The sequence below is a fragment of the Gouania willdenowi genome, chromosome 20 (genome assembly GCF_900634775.1).
Source record: "Gouania willdenowi chromosome 20, fGouWil2.1, whole genome shotgun sequence".
Taxonomy (NCBI): Eukaryota; Metazoa; Chordata; class Actinopteri; order Blenniiformes; family Gobiesocidae; genus Gouania; species Gouania willdenowi.
Window position 1 is genome coordinate 9672626 of NC_041063.1, and position 19520 is coordinate 9692145.

Below are 19520 nucleotides of genomic sequence, written 5' to 3' on the forward strand. Positions count from 1 at the left end.
AAAAAGTGCTGACCTTGTTGCACTATCCTCAGTGGATTCCTATCAGACATTCAAATTTGTAGGATGTTTAAAATGAGTTGAAATCAAAACTTCCTTCTGCTTCTGTATGCAACACAAAATAGCATTGATGAGGTTATTTTACACTGTGGACTGTGGTTTGCGGCTGTATGACAGCATTCTCCTCTGAGGCTGATTGAAAGCCATAGATGGAAGATTTGCTACTTCTCCGCCTGAGTCAGTGTCAGGACAAAGATACTGATTATACCTGGAAGGAGGGTGTCTATCAGGCCCCCGCAACTAAGGTTCAGTTAAACTCAATAAATCCAATAGATGACCAGTTATTAAATGACAGGGAAGTGGATGAGAATAGCTTACTATGGTATAGAGAAGGTCCTGTATGCAGTTAGAAAAAAAATATTTTACAAGGCTGAAAGACTGGTACATGGAATTGTAATGTTCAATCATCTTTATAAAAAAATGCAGTTATATTTATGAGATGTTTAGTTTATTTTTTACATTCATGTTAGCCATCTTTATATACATATATATATATATATATATATATGTGTATATACTTCCCTAAATGTCTTTTCATTTGTTAAATTTTGGATGTATCATTCTTTTAAAGCTGACACTGCTCAACCCTGTGTCACTCCAAAGCCTGTAATAACTATGCTTGTCCACTGCACAATGCGTATTATTTATTATTAATAAAACTATACTGTTTAGGTGATTTAATTATTTACATTAGCATTTTTATTTCTATTCATTTACTTTTGAATATATTTCCACGTATTGGTTAAGTGCTGGAAACCTTGTAATGATGTAACGTAAATAATTTTTTTGTGTTTAAAAAAAAAGGTGATGCGAGTCATTATAAACCTGCCTTTTCTTTTTAAAAGAAACTTTAAAAGATATTTCACCTATTTCTGTTAAAAAACATGGACGATATATGTGTTTACTAGTCGCTCCAAAGGCTAAAGAAAATAATTTTAAATGTTAAATCTTGTCATGATTCCTTACATGAATTGTTTAATAATGATCTGAGTAACTGTTGGTTTTGTGAGATTGTTGAGACTTTTTTTTTTTTAAAGTCTTTTTATTAAGCAATTTTAATTCACATACATTAATTTATACAATCTATTTTTTGTACTTCACAGAATCTTAAATGATTTGTACAACGATTTTAAAAAACAACAATACAATAAGTAGAATATCTGTAAATGTGCATAATTATTTACTAATGCTAAATACTAAAATAAAATGTGACAGACAACTACATTACTCATGAAATATATATTAACGAAATATTTAAAAAAAAAAAAAAAAAATTAGATATAGAGTATTATTTTTGTGTAGTTGTATATTGCAATATTTAGGGCCCTATAAAATCTGTTTTATTTTTTTCCAAATTCCTTTTATTTTTTTCCCAAATTCTGTGTTTTCCACATCATTTTTTCATAACATGTTAGTTTTTTAACACCTGTGAGGAAACATAATGAATAAAAAACCATAATTAAACAAAAATGCATGTCAAAACAAATAAAGTAAGATACAATTAAAAGGTAGATATAAGTTTACATGGATTATTCTGACTGCTCCTTTTTAATTATTTATATGTCATATAAATATGTATGAGAACAACATTAATGTCACCTGATTTTCTTTTAAGGGATCAATGATTTACTGAATCTCAGCAGGTTTATTGATTAAGTTTTGATCAACTTGATTTAAATTAACCTAATTTAAATGATCCTGATGACATCATTCCAGACCGTAACGATTACACAAAAACAAATGGATGCATCAGTTATTTCACCACTACAGGCCAGAACATTTTGAAGTTTTAGAAGTTGTCATTAAATTACGATGTTTCAGACTCTACAAACCCTGGCATCGATGGTCTCGTCCAGAACACAACTTTTTCCCACAGATCTTCTGTAGCTCTGATGAGATGTTGTTCAAACGCAATCAGCAGGTGAAGCTGATTAAAGCTGATCATGTTTTCATGAAACGAGCGGAATTTCAAAGGAAAAACAAAGTTAAGCGGGCACTGGTCGGCTCTGATTTTGCAGTCAGTGATGATTTGTATAGTTTTTTGGCAGTTTAGACGGTGTTTCGGGTGGTTCAGGCAGTGTTTAATGCGGCCAGAATGGGAGGTGGGCGGGCGGTGCACTTAATAAAAAAATGTTCCTTTCCTCACGGTGATGACGTTTCATGCCGATTCTCTCCATTTCTGCTTTCACCAGTGGATTCTGTTTTTGTTGGTTGATTCCGTCCACGATTCCGTTAACGTGGGTTTTATAGGGCCCTAAATAATAATATTTGGTCGTCACAAAATCCCACGGCACACCCAGACTGGCCTCGGCACACCGTTTGGGAACCACTGTGCTAGGTGATATGTTGCCCATTTAGGTTTATACCATATTTTCCGGGCTATTGAACACATCACTGTATTGGCCGCATTCCAATAATTTAGCAATTTTCCAAGAAAAATCTACGATCCGCATTATTCACAGTTGCGGGGAGAGGAACGAGCTGGGCTACCGCTATTAGCATAGCTCCGAATCAAAATGGAAAGATGTCGATGGTTAACGTGTCCTTAACTCGCATACTCTTGTTGCAAAAACGTCAGAAGTCACTCAACGACGTAATGACCGTAGCATTACTATCCCAAAAGAAAGTTTTCCACCAGCGGAGCCTTGTTGTTGTTGCAGCAGCGTCTCTGCGGCGCATGCAGACGACGACATCATTTGTTACCGTGTGATTGGCTCAAACAAATCATCGTGGACAGGTGCTTCGCCCAATCAGCTTCAAGCATTCTGTTCTTGTCCCTCCCTGGTTCCGAAAGAATTTGCCAGACACAGACCGAGATTGATGTGGAGAACTGGAGTTAGAGGGAGGGGCTACACATCAATCTGGTTCATGCCAGGTTAACTTTTCATGGAGATCCTCTGCCCTTCATTACGACTGTTCTTGGCCCGCGTCATAAAGATCATTACTTAGATAAGCAGTGTGAGAATTGGTGCACACTGCAGTGGATGTGGAGATTTCCATTATTATATTGTTTGATAAAGTATTGTTTTAATTGATATTATGTAAGGTGTGACTTTAATTTACTATTTTACTTGTATGTTATGTTTATATTGTTTTATATATGTTTATATATTGTGCATTTTGAGATGACCTTTTCAGGTACCAGAATCATTGAAATCCAGAGTAATAACTGGTAAACCCAACTGATAATCAATTCTATAGATGAATTAGTTACATTTTGATTTCCTTAATTAATGTCCTCTTCTATGATGATCCTGTCTTCCTGGAGTTCTCCCCTTCTGCTTTGGAATGACAGTGTGTGATAATGTTGGTTATGAGAGCGACGTGGAAACATGCACTTACACACCTTGCTCTCGACAGGTGTTAATTTCTTCTCAGCTTCATTTACACCTGACCAAATGTCCTTCATCCACCAACTGTTTCAACACACACACATCTGTTCACATCTTTGGTGTGAGACTAAGGGAAGTGTGAGGAACACTTTTTAGTAGCAGGAGCTTCTCACACAGTTTAGCTAGCCATCCTATACTACGCTCTCTTTTCTGTTCTCCTGCTGTCCACTAATCCCAACCAGTGTGTCAGGTGGCTTCTACCAATGAGGTTTCTTCCTGTTAAGAGTGTTTTTCCTATAGACGCCTCATCGAACACTGCTGCTGAATGGAGCTGACGCGGCGTCTTCTTGCTTGGGTCCTACGCGCTGCTGTAGTCCATTAAGGAATAAGGAACTATTTAAGTGCTCATAAATCCCTGATTTGTCCAAATATATTAACATGAGTTCAGGGTTAATGTTGGACAGACAGACCTAATGAAAAACGAGAAGAACCAATGGAACATTTAGTTATATTCAGAGCTTTATTTAGACAATATAATAATAGTAATAATAATAATAATGCATTGGATTTATATAGCGCCTTATTTTGATGACACAAAGTGCTTTACATGATGTTATTCTTTCACTTAGTGGTGGTAAGCTACTATTGTAGCTACAGCTGCCCTGGGGCAGACTGACTATTAGTGAGAGCAAAATGATGACAATGAAATGTTCGTGGACAGTTTTGAACTAAACAATATTTATTTCCAACACCAAATCTAGTAATTAACAGATAATGTATTTTGAAAATTGTATTTACCAGTTTTTTAATGAACCTATTTATGGTAAAAATATCAATAATACACGCTACATAGACTATGATGTTTACATGCATATTATTTAGTATACAATGCATCTGATTATCATTATCATCACTATTGGAAATGAATTAGGAACACATTTGTCAGGTATCAGGCATATGGGAGATGAAACACTTGAAACAATCAAATGTAATCATCCTTCACATTAAGGGTTAACTTAGTGTTGATTACATGGAAATTATTTCCTATTAAGTCAGTTATTTTCAGACAGACCGGGGAAGTTTATTGCTAAAATAATCATGCATTTTAAACAAAATTGTTCTTTCAAATCGTATGTTTCACTAGAACCTGAACGCAGAGCGGTTGTATTCCTCCTGTCTATATTTATTTTACACTACAACCTGCTCACTCCACATTATTCCTCACTTTGCCTGTGAAAGGTGATTGGACAGGATCTACTTTCTTCATATTTATTTTCATTTTTATGAGATGACTTTATTGTATTTGGTGCTATATAAATAAAATGGAGTTAAGTTGGATTTAAATAAAACACCTAGAAAGATGGAAAACTAGGACCCTAAATGGTACCTGTAGTGAATTTGAACTGAAATGTCTGAAAGATCGTTAATAATACTAGAAGTTCAGTCTGGTAACGTTCTTTCATAGTCCTTGTAGAGCAGCTTGGGGGGAGAGAAAGGTGTTCTAGAACAACTACTTAACATCACGTGCCTTAAAGGTATTGTGGACGATGTTTAGAAAAGAAACGCCCTCTCCACGTTTTGAAAAAAATGCGCATGCGCAACACGCCTACATGTGCGGGAGAGCATGCCCCGTGTGCCGTGCACAAGCCCAGTCTTCCTCGTTCACAGCTCTGTTTACAAGTTGGTGGACATCAGTCATACAAGCATACTTACCAAGGGAAGATTTGCACTTATCCCACTATGTCAGACTCACCACCAGTCAGTGAAATCCATTTTTAAAGGACCCGGTGCGCACCGAGCACGTACGACGGCCTTACGTAAACATGATTGACAATTAGGAGGAAAAATAGTCTTGATGATCCACCTGGAAGTTAAACATCATCCACAATACCTTTAACATGGCTGCTTCTCATTGATTGTTTAAAAATCTTTTAATACATTAAACATATGTTATGTTACATACATGACTAGTACAGGTACCCTTGAATCCCTGCAAATATACTGTAAATAATGACATATTTAACTGAATAGAATAATTTCTTGTAAAAAGCTTTGGTTTGCATATAGAGCTCTAAAAACAAATGAGTAGGTGATTAACAATATACAAAACCATTGCACTGGTTCTCAGATCAGCAACCAGATTAGTTAGAACGTATTGTTAGCATTGCACCTGCTCCTTCAGGCTTGGTGTCTGAAATCCAACAAGAAGCTGGAACCATTTTCAGATGTGGTGATCCATTTGTATAGGGCATCACACCGTAGATCCAGCAGCCTGTTCCAAAGTAATCCATTGGCTGGAGATCATGTGACTGTGGATGTGTTTGGATTTCAGTGAACTTCTTATGGTGGAGAAATGGTCCACCACTTTGATTAAACAGGCTTGTAAAATGGGAAAATTATGTTTTATCTTAAATAAATTGATTGTCTGAATAAGTCTTTAAAACCTGGTATTCACAAACCCCTGAATTGGAATCACTGTTGAGGATTATAGGAACCCTCCGGCAGCACTGGTGAAGTGGAGTTGATTTCAGTTGGAAGGCCGCATTCAGATCAATGGCCTCTGACCTTCTCGCTCACACATAGACACACAAAAAGATCACTTCTGTGATTAATTAAGCCGTATGGAATAGCAGAATAAAGAGATCATCGTGAATGCTGAGGAATTGGCCTCCCCTCTATTTAATTGGCCCAAGCTGTTCATCAGTGTAGAACATGAACCAGTGCTCACAGCTGAAATAAATAGGAAATCTTTATGTTGATCTGTGTGTGTGTGTATAGACTTTTTTGTGTCAGGTTGAACTTTGCGTGTTCTCTGGGGTTCTGGCCTCCTCAGCTCACACACTGAGAGTGGAGTTAGAGCCACTGGGACCACACGTCTTCTTTTTGTCTTTAGTGTGTCATAGATTTTTAGCTAGATGAAGGCCAGGAGAAGCTCTTGTTCGTTTAAAACCTCTTTAAATAATGCTCACTTTGTTCAACAACTGTACTGTGGTTGATACTGCAAAAATTGGGTTAATCTACGAACATTAGATACTTTGCGCGAGACCTTTTCATTGTCATGTGGACTGACAGGGCCATTAAAGTCCCATCATTATCTATTGTTTTCTTTTGCTTTTTTTAAACAATGACATATTCAATGGCATTTCATTTTCATTTTATTTTTGATGAATATTTAGTCCAAACAAGCTCAACAGAAAATCCACACCGTGCCATCACACATGTAACTTTTTCTGCAATGACAAATATTCGCTGTTGCCCCAGTTGCTATATATAAACATATATAGTCCACCTGCTGTGGCCTGAACGCCTAGTTTCACACCTTCCCCCTGGTTTTCATGGACTTAAATTGTGTGCTTTCTTTTGCATAATCAAATGTCCCAAGTGGAATCGGTCAAATAACCGCTTTATTGAAAAAGAAAAGATGGTCTTTTTATCCTTTTGTTTTCCCCTTTTAGCATTTCCCCTAATAGAAGAACTTTTTGGGACATTTTTTTTTTTACAAAATAATTGCACCCATTGAAAATACATTTTAAAATACCGTATTTTTCGGACTATAAGGTGCATTTAAAATCCTTTAATTTTCTCAAAAATCCACAGTGTGCCTTATAATCAGGTGTGTCTTATGTATGAAATTAATGTAAAAATGTTTTAGTACAACTTTGGTAAACTATGACGCTGCACCTCTTGATGGATTTTTAGCGCTTCAGGGCTACCGTAGTCAGGTGCCTCGTGGAGTGATATGTATCAGTACTGTGCTTCAACATACTGAACTGAAAAAGTGAGTGTATTGTTCTATATTTTATGTGTTAAACCTGAACAATGAGTTATTTTTAATGAGTTGAATAAAGTTTGACTCATCAGACTATTTTGTTTCGCTTAATGAGCCGTAATAATAATAATGATAATAATAATAATAACAAGACGGTGCGCCTTATGTATGAAAATAGACACGGTCAGACTCATTCATTGATAGTGCGCCTTATAATCCGGTGCGCCTTATAGTCCGAAAAATACGGTATCTTCTCAATATCAACTTCACAAATGGTGCTTTGTTTTTATTTTGGACCCCAACTTTGGGGTTATATTACCACTCGCCAATGTTGAAAATCCTTTACATGAGGCCATTGTTGCTTGTAGAGAAATAAGGACTGCATTGTCCATAACTCAAAAAGTATTCATCCGATCAAACTAAACATTTACAGTGTGCCTATTGAATTATTAAGGAACAATTGGTACAAATTTCAGATTTCACTGAGACCAAAGTGCGTGAATGGTGCTGAAAATGTGTTGAAATGAAATGGAATGACCAATTTCATTTTTAAGATGAAATGCAGCTACTGATAAATACTAGGGAAGGAATGTCTAGAATAATTTGCCCAAATGCTGATCTTGCTCTGTCTGAGGCAGGGTTAGTATTATATAAAAGTATGAATGAGTTTAGGATTATTTTTTTTCAGACAAAACAGTACAGACTCACTGATGGATATAATGAAGGCACTACAGAAGTAATAAATACGTCTTTATCCTGATCATGAGCTAGCTGCTGTCTTCACATTGATTTCATTTTTCCCCTTTGACATGCTGAAGGATCACTTCTCTCACTGCTCTCTCCTTTCCTACCACTCATCAATCAGTGCTAGATACTTAGAATTATGCAAAGATGAACTTGTTATGACAGCAATAAGTGTGGCGTACAGGCCACATATTGACTTAATGAGTGATCACCTGCTTTCAAACACAATCAGTCAGCACGTCCCTGATTACCTCAGCAACTGCTCTCTTGGCTGCCTCAAACCCTGTCTGTAGTTTACTCAATCCATCAAAAACTTTGTACACATGAAGCCCCCTCTTACATCTTCAATTGTTTTTGCCATTTTTAACACTTTATAAACAAAGTTTTAAAATCACTGTTGAATTCTTTAAGGGCTCTATTCTCCCATGTGCGCAAGTCCAAAAAGCTGTGCAGCGGCGCTGTTTGTGGGTGCTCGCTATTCTCCCTCTGTACTTAAGTCAGTCACTGCGCGCCTTCATCCCAGTTACGCACTGTGGGAGGAGCAGCCCTGAAATGTGGGTGTTCCCATTTAAATCTGGCTTTACGCGTATCCTCCAGTGTGCGTAAGTCATTTTCCTCCTTCGCGCTTCTAACCCTGGAATAAGTGCAGCGCCCCCATAAGGTTCAACATTATATTGCACTAAAAATATGGACTTAGTTACATTTTTAGCCACACGGACTCATAACATTGCAGAAGAGACTCCCGGAAAGAATCGATCCAAAGCGACACTGGTACGCTGTCACGGGGGTGGGAGGAGTCACACGAGCACGCCACAGGATTGACCATCAGCGTTACTAATATGTTCACATTTACCAGTTTTAGACATTTTATTTTACCCATGCGTCGCAGAGCTTATCAGGTGTGCCTGTGCGCGCGTGTGTGTGCGCGTGCGCGTACTGCTGCGCTGCTGCAGCTCGTTACAAACTCTGACAGATGTCAGACTGATTAAACTGTTTTAACACTGTTACAATGTGAAGCCAAAGTTTGCTCACACTACAAGAGAAAATAACAAGTGAAACATTAATAACAGAATGAAAAGTTTTTTTTTTTATATATACATTTTTTTTACAAATTAAGTGGTGAAGTGAAGCCCATCCCACTTTTAATAACTAACATGGAAAGACACACCCCGGACAGTTGTGTTGCATCTCTGTTTTACCACATCTGCAATCAATGTGTCTTCTTGAGCTACTCACATGTACGCTGGAGTGAATCTGTTCTGGACACGAACTCAAACATTAATAATAAACGGTGCATAATGAAGCAGAAAAATGCTGTGAGGCCTTCGATCACTGATTGCATAGTAGTTAGTACCATGTGCTACGTACTGACTGAAGTCAAAGTCACAGATGAAGGTCAAAACCTAGAATAACACCCATTAGTTTACATCCAGCTGCTCGGAACGAGTCATAGAGTGGAAAAACTCTAGTTTTTGTGAGAGCAGAGGCACCCATGGGAGAGAAAGTGATGGGCTGGTGGGGTTCCACTGTGCCCCTCTGGATATGTGGAAATAGTGCTAACTATGAATGTGTCTGTGAAAAATGAGTCATGAGTTGTGTTTGGCCCAAATTAAACAGACAGTATCTTTAGTGCTGCTAAAGATCTATTGCTTGTTTAGGTTTTCACTGAAAGTGACCACGCCTCCTACTTAGCTGAGGGTCCACAAACATTTTCTTATTGTAGATTTTTTTTTGAACCAACAGTTAATTCTACAATGAGGATTCATTTTCTTTGTTTTCAATGTGTAACCTACATCAAACATGTAGATAAAACTGTATCTCAATCCCTAATAGAAGAACTTTTTTATTTAAACTCATATCCTTATCAAACAAACCTTGATGTATGGGTCCTCTGGGGTCATGTCATGTATTTCTGAACTCTAAAAGTGCCTTTATATCTCTCTCTTCCCATTCCCTTTCTCCCGCCCACAGTCTCCATGGCAGACACATGCAGGCCAACCCAGAACCTCCAAAAAAGAACAGTGACAAGAGCAAGAAGATCAGCCGCAAGCCACTGGCAGCCAAAAATAAGTGAAGACAAAGCCGAGATCACCCACACTCATGACTGCATGTGCCTTTATCAAATGAACAATGAGATGTTACAAAAAATGTTGTATTATATCACACACTTAAGCTTAGAATTTATATTTTCTTCAACTTTCGGTCCATTTTCTCAATTTAACCCTTGTGTGGTGTTTGGGTCTGTGGGAACCGTTTTCAGATTCAGACTCATTTTCTGTAAATTACATACTGGAAAACTAATTTCAATGACCACAGACTGTAAATCCCCCATTACATATAGTGTGTACTGGCCACTAGTGATATTCTTTGACATGTTGGACATCTCCGCGTACAACTACTTTGTCATCTGGATGGCACTGAACCCAGAGGAGACACTTCAGAAAGCATCTGCTTAGCCTGAAGTATAAGTGTCTGATGCTGCTACGTCACATGTCTGATACTCATGCTTTGCAAGATGTAGAGGCAATAATAAGAAGCGCAGAGTGTGTGGACCCTAGATGGACAGAAAAAACTCAATATACATGCTTCAATTGCAAGAAATACATAATACACATAGTAAATCTCTGCCCCTCATGCATTCTACAGGCTAGTATGTGGCCTACAGGTTGTCTAAACTGACATGGTTCCAATGTGAATGTGCCAAATTTTAAATGATGTAAAACAATTGTTACAAAAAACCTAGCTCCATTTTTAAATTTGTAGAATTTTTTCCACTCATATTTTAGCTGTAGTTTTTTTTTTTTTTTTGTAATTTTTATTACATTTGACTAAGTCATACAACACTCAAATAGCACTTTCATTCATAAATGTCAGGTTAAGAGCAAATATTATCCATACAAATAAATGCTGTTTACTGGTATTGCTTGTAATTAGGATGAATTGGCTTGTTGCACCGGGCAACAAAAATGTACTTCCGCATTCGACGGTGTGAGGCACCACACTTCCGATCCAGTCCCTGACAGCTCTCGCTGCACTCTGCCCCATATGACGATGCATAGACAAGTGTTTTGGATTTTTGACAGTACAGTCTGTGACGGCTCTTCTACTCCAGCAGCCCAGAATGTTTACAAAGCTGTCTAGCAACTTAGCTGTAAGCGCGTCACGCTTCCAAAAAAAATCTAAATATGATGCACATTTTTTTCTGTATTAGTTGAAACGCTTTTAGTCAGTGCAGTCCGCCCCAAGTCAGACGGAATAAATAGCTTATTAAAAACATCTGCAGTGTGGTGTATGTGTGCTCTGATCGGCTGCTTATGTCTGAGCAGCAGCTGTGACTCTGACCCTCTTACTCTCCTCACAGCGGTGAGTGATACGTGCTTTCATGTCTCTAAAACATTAGAAAACTCTCCAATAGCACAAGATAAAGTTCCTACATTTTTTTGTACGAGTCTCTATGGGGAAAACAGTCTCAAACAATTCCACAGTGTGCCCGTGCACGTGAGTTTCATTCAGGAGGGGAGGAGGGAGTGTGGAGCGCATCACAAAACTCGCATCCTGCAGCTTTAACTTTGAATACTACATGCATCTGTTACTACGACTGAATACAGAATATAAAATGCAAACTCACAGGGTATAATGGTGAATTTGTTCATCCGAGTTAGCAAAGCGCTCCAATACACGTCCGCAGCTGCACCAACTCTCTTTGACTCAGAGCCAGCTCAAATCGTCTACGCAAGCCTTCGTTTTCAATTTGGTGTAATAAATGCCGTTATCTGTCCGGATTTTGGCTAACCATTGCTTACGCGCTGCATTATCAGCAGAGAAGCAGTGGAAGCTAATTCAGGAATTATACCATGAAGAAAAGGTAGATCTAGGTACACAACAGTGTAATGCTGAACCTCCAACCCTTTGATAGACCAATCGCCTCTTTTGGACACCGAACATGCTCATTTTTCCCTCCGCTCGCTGGCTTTGTAACAACAACAATGGACCGGAAGTCAGCGCCCTCACAAACTGTGACCAGAAGTTATTGGACGCCATATTGTGCACGTAGCCAATTAAACATCTGTTAAGTACTTTAACAGAAAAGTTTGTATTGTGTTAAATTAAAATGCAGCGGGTCCACCATACCCACAAACACTGACTGAATAACAAAAATATGAACGCCACACAAGGGTTAAAGACTGAATCTTTTTGTCCGTTTTCTAATCTTTGCTTTTGTTTGTCACAGAAATGGTTCTGATTAATATTTGTCAGTATTCTCAAAATTCCTTTGCCATCAGAGGAAGTTTGTTGGTTTAAACCCCAATGTTTTCCTTATTCTCCGGAGGGTCACTCCACACCCTCTGTTCCACAAGTCACAGATCTGCCGTCCTGTAGCTATAACCATAGTTCTGGATTCCTCTTATCTCATCTTATTCTTCTTATTAAATTATTATTTTCTCTGCACCCAGCACCACAGTCGGCAACCAAAGGAATTTAACTTAATTCTTGTGAGCAACTCATTGACATGTTTTTAAGTGTTGGTGATTGCTGTATAGAGTGACATTACTGTTGTTTTTTTATGTTGTAAAATTCTTATGTGTTTTTGTGTATGTAATACATATAACAATAAAGATATCTATCACCCATTTATCTTTAATCTTATTTATAAAACCTCAGTGTTTCTCTCACTAAATATATATTAATTGTACAACTGGCAAGAACTTGAAATGTTTTGAGAACTAAAAACAGGCAGAAAATGTCGCACTGCTCAGCACCACAGGCAGTGCCAGCTTAACTTGATTTTTTTATGTGAGCATAAAGCTGCAGTATGTATGTTTTTTGACATCATTTGGTCAAAATCCCATAATCACCTTTGAGCATATTGTAATTCAAAGTGTTCTGAGTGGACCCTGTAATTTTGCAGCTTCTCTTTGCCCTGTGGAAGAGCTTTATGAGCCCAGGGGCGTGACCTGACTTTTCAGCCAATCAGAGATGTTTTTACTAACAGTGCTCCGTGAGCTGTTTTGAGGTGTCACTATTTGAACAGATTGGTTTACTCGCTATCACTCTGGCCATCATGTCCTACCACAATTGTTCTATTGGATTCAGGTCAAGACTCTTATGGTACGTTCACACCAAAACGCGTTTCGGGCGTCAAAATCGTGCCTCACACCTGTAGTTGGACGCTTGTCCTCATTGAATCAGTACGCATGTCACCGAGCGTCGAAGACACTGTGGCCGTGTGTCCAAACTAGTTGGGAAGAGAGCGTGTTTTGGGGAGGGGCTTCTCTGTTGCCGGTGGTGTTCCTTTAATGGATGATATTGTGGCAATCAGTTACGTTCATAATTCACGCGGTGACTGTGAATTGGTGGGGAACATTATTGATAAGGTCGGATGTATTTTGGTGTGACTCAGTGTGTGCACTGTGATGTTAGAGGGCTATAGAGAAGTGTGGATGAATGGAGAACAAAGTTTGGAGTTCCTTGCTGAACATGCCGCCTCCGACCCCTGTTCATTGGCTCTGTTATTGAGGGAGTGGCTTGGCTTTATTTGATAAATAAAGCCAGAAAACGTCGTCGAAGGGCACCTCGCCGTCGTTTCTGGATTCACCAGAGCTGCCTTCCGTCTCTCCCGTGCCCAGGTTCACGACTTGCTGACCCGCATTTCCACTCGCATCTCCTACCAAGACACCAACTACAGGCGTTCTATTAAAGCAGAAGAGCGCCTGTCCATCTGTCTCCGGTTTGTATTTCTTTTTTTTTTTTTCATTAGTCTGAATTCGTCACGGTTGAGGAAAGCTCCTGATTGGTCGACGCACCGCGATATGCCCCAAAAGTTCAACAATCCCTAACGTTGGCCATGTTGGAGGCGCCGGACGCACGTCAAAAGCTTGAAATCTCAAAACGCGCCGCGCGAAAAGCTTCAAAACGCGCCGCACAGGAGGCACGGGACACGCAGCGGAACCTCTCAATGCTCCTAGAAGCACGTCCACCGTATTTTGTCTATGTAAACCTGACTCTCTTGACACTTTGGACGCGTTTGGTGTGAACGTGCCATTACTTGGCCATTACTTGGATATTGACATAATTGTCATTTAACCATTTCGTTACTACCTTTAAGATCTTTGTCTTGTTTGTACTTCCAGTTGTGTCAGAAATGGAGTGTCCTAGTGGATTTCTTCATGTTTTCCTATTAAGGATCATGATTTCCCTGACCTTGACAAAGTTGTCGAAAATCAAAATGCACAAAGAGCCTTGGCCTGTCCCAGTTTAAGTGGTCACATGACAACTTGCTGTCAGTCAGTCACCCACCAGCTCTCCTCGCCACCATAAAACCTTCTTTGAATTGGGTCACACCTTCACACTGAGTTGTTCCTGTTTAGTTCCCACTTCATCTCAATTCATCTCACACTTTTCCAAGGACAGGAGTCCCAGGCTAACTAAAGCTCATTGATTTTCACCAGATGATTTATGTGTGGTGTGTGTGTCCAAACAAGCTCGATTGTGAGAACGGGCTGCAGTGTGGCTTCAATTAACAGAGTAGTGACAGAGATAAGTGGAAAGTCCACCAAAAATCAACTGATTTTATATAACTGCTTGCTTTGTCCAAATGTCAATGTACAGGAAATATAAGAACTACAAATCCTGTCTACCAAATTTTGGGAATAAACTTTAGAAATGTGATGCCAAAACTGCTGTTTATGTTTTACTATTACATCAGATGTTTGTTTGTTCTGCCACTGAACATTGTTGGTAGGCATATTGTTTGTGCTCACAGATACAATGAGGTCAGAGATTGACTCTCTGCTGAAAAACTTCTAATACTGTTGGTTGCATGCAGGTCAGAAGTTTTAAATTGGTGGTTAAACTTGATGCAGTGACGTGCCGTGAACACTAGGTTGAGTTGAGTTTATTTGTCATTGCACATGTTACAGAGCAACAAAATTACATTTCAGTTTCATCCCATCCAAGAAAACATGAAAAGACAATCATAACATGGGAGCACAGGAGCGTGAGAACTGTGGTTCGCCACAAGGGCGGCGCCCCTTATTCAGATGAGAAATGGGATAACAACGATGGGGAGGAAAAAGGCAAAAACCAAACTAGGCCCTTGTAGAGAGGGGCAGAGTTTGGGATCATGAAAAAAACTCTTCAGCAACATTGCGACAGAAACCCACAAACCCAACATTGTATTCAATACAACAGCACGTTAGCACAGGGGATGGGTCTTTAGGATGGGTAGTTCGCAGGTCAGCCACAGTGTGGCGCTGCCCTTATGGCGCCCCTCCTACTGACCAACCGCTGGGAGGGAGGAGGGTTGGAGCCAGAAGAGACAGTGACAAATATAGGATATGTAGTGATGTAGGGGGAGTGAAAGTGTTCGTTGAGATAAGCCTGTTTACTCAGACTCTGCTGCTGACTCTCACATAGAGATGACCTCGAGAGTTCGTTGTCAGAGCCGGGACCAGGTGTACATGAAAAGGGTAGGGTAGGCAGGGCGTTCCAAATCGAGACCACCAATGACAATTCCATATGTTTCTGCTGGCAAGTGTTAATTCAATTCAATTCAACTTTATTTGTATAGCACAATTTACAACAAAGTCATCTCCAATGCGCTTATCAAAATATAAAATTCATAATAAAGAAAAAACCCAACAAGATCCACATGAACAAGCATTTAGCCATCTAACAAAATCAACATCGTAAAACACCATTAAAGAAACATAAACAATTATTTAATATAACCTCCATACTCTCCCAACAAGATTTATCTCATGACACGGCAGCACATCCGTTGTTTGAGTTGGAAACACAGAAACACAGAGAAAATGACAAAGCTGTCGTTTTTCCTCAAAAAAAAAGTTTCTTTATCGTCTCTAGCGCTGTCATCCTGCCTGTAGTGTTATCCCGCCCACTAGCTAGACAACGTAGCAGCAGCGGTCACATGATATCAATTCACTAATGCACTGTGAACTTACGTATAGCATTTAGCATAGCACGGTTATGGTTGTCATCTTGGGGAACTGACAGCGCATGCGCAAACACATAAAAACACACTATGGAAACAGAGGCAGCGCAGCAATGTGCTTTTGAGAAGGGGTGTGGCCTCCTTCTGCCTTACAGGTTAGGAAATAGCGGTTTAGCGATTTGGGTTACGAAAAGCACAAAATGCTGACACTTTCAAACTTATAGATATTGTAGGCTATCGGAAATTGAAAAATAAATAATTTATAATTATATTATAATTAAAACAAATAATCAAATTATCAATTAACCCTTGGGTAGACACTGCCTACCTTGCCTACCCTGACTGCACGTCACTGCAAAAATGTCAAGTAGGTTGATTTTATAGACTTACTAATGTTCATTTTCATTTGGTATAGTAATAATCAATGATGCATCAAATTCAAGTACAGGAAATTGAATAGAATTGGAAAACCAGTATTGACAATCATTCCAAATGAACACAAACTCTCAGAGGCTTAAAAAGTGATGATTAAATGTCAGTTAGATTCAATGACTTCGATACATTCACCAACAGACCATTTATCACCAACTATATACTGTAATGGGCAGATATGTAGAAACCAAACATGTGCACAAACAATATCAATCTTTGGATGTGCATCCTTTTACTGGGACATAACCAAATTTATTTACCTTGAATTTTCCGAAATGAATGATCATAGCCCCAATGTTGCGCATCGAAACAAAAAAATATTTGCCAGGCTTAAAAACAAGTGTGTTCTGTTTATCCCACTAGTTATGAAATGCAGGTTTGTTTTAATTATTATTATTATTTTGATTAAACCTGTGTAGATTTGTACAATAAGCTAGTGTATTTTAGTGCACAACAGACAATCTTATACTGGTATTCTAATCAAACAATTCACACATGAAGGAAAAGCTGTCTTCCAATCAGTTGCTAATGTGTCAAGACTTTTATTTTGGAAACTTGTGTCTCCTACCTGCTACTGTTTAAAACAAACCGCCAAATTCTGACCTTTTCTTCTAAACACGTGAAATGGGTCATAAAATGTATTCCTTAACACATGTAAAAAAAAAAAGCCTTTCAACCATCTGTAATTTAATTGAGGAGCTAGACTTCACAAACTGGATTTAATGGGCGGGTCAGAAATTATAGCCGCGTTACGTAACGGAGCCATCATTAGCGTAAACCCGCCCCTGCTGCTGAAGCACACAAACTTCCACGGTCTCCAGCGGGCGTAATTCGGCCCCTAGCCGAACACAAACCACATATTTGGACTCGGGGTCTTAAAATGAAATTCACACCACCAAGTTTTTAAATCTCACTTTCTTAAGGAGAGCAGCTCAACCGTCAGTGTTATTGTCTACGTACAGTAAATGGCCCGCTGAACCAAAGGAAAATGATGCACAAACTGCTTGAAATGACGTGTCTAATATTAAAGCCTCTGAGATAAAAGCCTGTTTGTGGGAGCTGTGTGTGTGTGTATTGATTGTATCCTTGATTCTAACAGTCCCTGCTTTGTGTGGCATTAACGGCCTCGTCACATTTATTCAGAAACTTTACGATCAGCATAATTATGACTCTCACGGCACTTTGAAGCCTAATAAGCAGTGATTTATCTTTCAGTTTGCTCATATTGAGTGAATTGTCAATTCAATGATGGTCTTTTACCTTCACAGCTTTTTTTTCAGGGACTCCTGAAAAGTGGCCATTTAAAAGACTAATGAAGACAAAGCAGACAAGGTTAGTGGTTTTTTTTTTTTTTTTTTTCTGACAGGATACACAATCATGGCCCAGTGGAATGCTTACTAGACAAACCACTGCCCAAGACATCAATGGTAGGAACATATCCAGCTTTGTTTGAATAATACCAAAAACAGCTGGTCACCACCACCTACAGAAAATGGTGCACCGACAAGACTGGTGGTAGGGGGACACCCGAGCTACTGAACTCAATACGTTCAGTGATAATTGGTCTGCGAAATCATTTGTATGAAGGTATATACAAGTAGATGGAAGGGAAAAGGTGGTATTTTTGCAGGTCTTTGTTCATATATTGTACAGCAGAATGTAATATAAAATAATCTCATTTTTTTTTTCATTTCTGAAGTCAACTTTTTAGAATCGATTTGTTTTCAACTTCGAAATTGGGGAAAATGTGTCAGTTTGTGACAGGTTTTAGAAATGGTAATGTGTTGACGTATTGGACAAAATCCTTGTCAGCTCTAGTTTGCCCTCTCGTCACCAGCCAATTGTACATTTTCTTCATGCTTAGGCTCCAGACACACTCATATGAAACCACTTCGTAATTTTGAAACATGAACTAATCGACAATGTTTTCTTTACATTTTGGCTTATGACATAGCAGGTCAACCAAGCCTGCTGCTCAAACCAGACTATATGTTTCCATGGCAGCTAAAGTGTTTATTTTTTAATGAAACAGTTGTTCCAGTTAGATCTTGGTTTACCTGAGCCAGACTCCCAGGTTAAACCTGGTTAAACCTGGAAATTACCCTGAGCTGGATTGGATGAAATCCCCCCTCAGACATAGGGGACACAGAAAACACAACAGACCCTTACAGATAATATTTATATGATGCATAACATAATAAGCAATACAATATTTATTAGGCATTGCACCGAAATGAAGATTTGTGGCCAAAGCCGGATAAAATATAAACGCCTGGCCGAATGCGTTTAAGTTTTTCACAATTTTTTTAAATAGTGCATAAAAAGCCTAGAATACATTTTTAGACATGTTTTTTAAAGAAAGTAAATGTGTATTGAATATTCTGACATTTTTTAGATATTCTAGTAGCCTTTGTTGTTTTTTCATTTATATTAGCCCTTAAAATAAAACAAAACGTACATTTGAAAAAAAAAAAAATCTAAAGTGCATTAAAGGGGAGGTAGGATGAAAAATCACTTTGTAATGGTTTTGCTACAGTGATATACATTTATTTAGCCTCATTCAGAGGGACAAAGTTGAAAAAGTTCTGTTTCCTCCTTCACTTGTTTTTCCACATTTTGTAAAAAGTCAGCTTTAAACGAACAGTCGGATTTTGCCCACGTTGGCAGGTGACATCACCTAACACACCTCCTAGAATGTGAGCTCCTCCCTCTCCAACTATCTAACAGCTAAAACAAACACTGCTGTTTAATATAGAATATATATTATACTTTATTACTATATGTAAATACAAACTGCACTACTTTTTCTGCTGCCGATCGTGTTGGGAGTCACTGCTTGGAGCCACGGACTCATTGTTTACACACATCAGCCGTTAGCACGGACACCAGCTTATGCAGCGAGACCCGGTGTAGTGTAAGGAGAAAACGATGGGGATGTGTAAAGATTCGTGGCTCACAGCGATAACAACGGAATGTTGTGGAATTTAACGGCTTCCAACATTTACGTGATGACAGAGAGCAGAAAGAAGAGAGTCTGGCTGTGTTTGTGTGCTGCTGCAGAAACGCACACACACTTTTCCGACTGAAATTCACTGCACGTTGTTTGATTGCGTCATTGCGTCACATGCTACTATTCGGCCTTGCTTTTAACTCACTAAACCGAAAGCTTAATGTGGCTTTTTTTGCAATATTCGGCCGAATATATTTGGCCACCGAATATTCGGTGCATCCC

General features: G+C 38.8%; 1 protein-coding gene across 2 annotated transcripts in view; it reads left to right on the forward strand.

Moving 5' to 3' along the window:
• Positions 1-12537, forward strand: part of rsu1 (Ras suppressor protein 1) — a 30393-nt gene extending 17856 nt beyond the window's left edge. For both annotated transcript variants that reach the window (XM_028435007.1, XM_028435006.1), the window contains exon 9: positions 9874-12537. In XM_028435007.1, coding sequence (XP_028290808.1) covers positions 9874-9976 — 103 coding nt within the window. In that variant the 3' untranslated portion in view covers positions 9977-12537. The remainder of the gene's footprint in view (positions 1-9873) is intronic.
• Positions 12538-19520: the final 6983 nt, after the last annotated feature.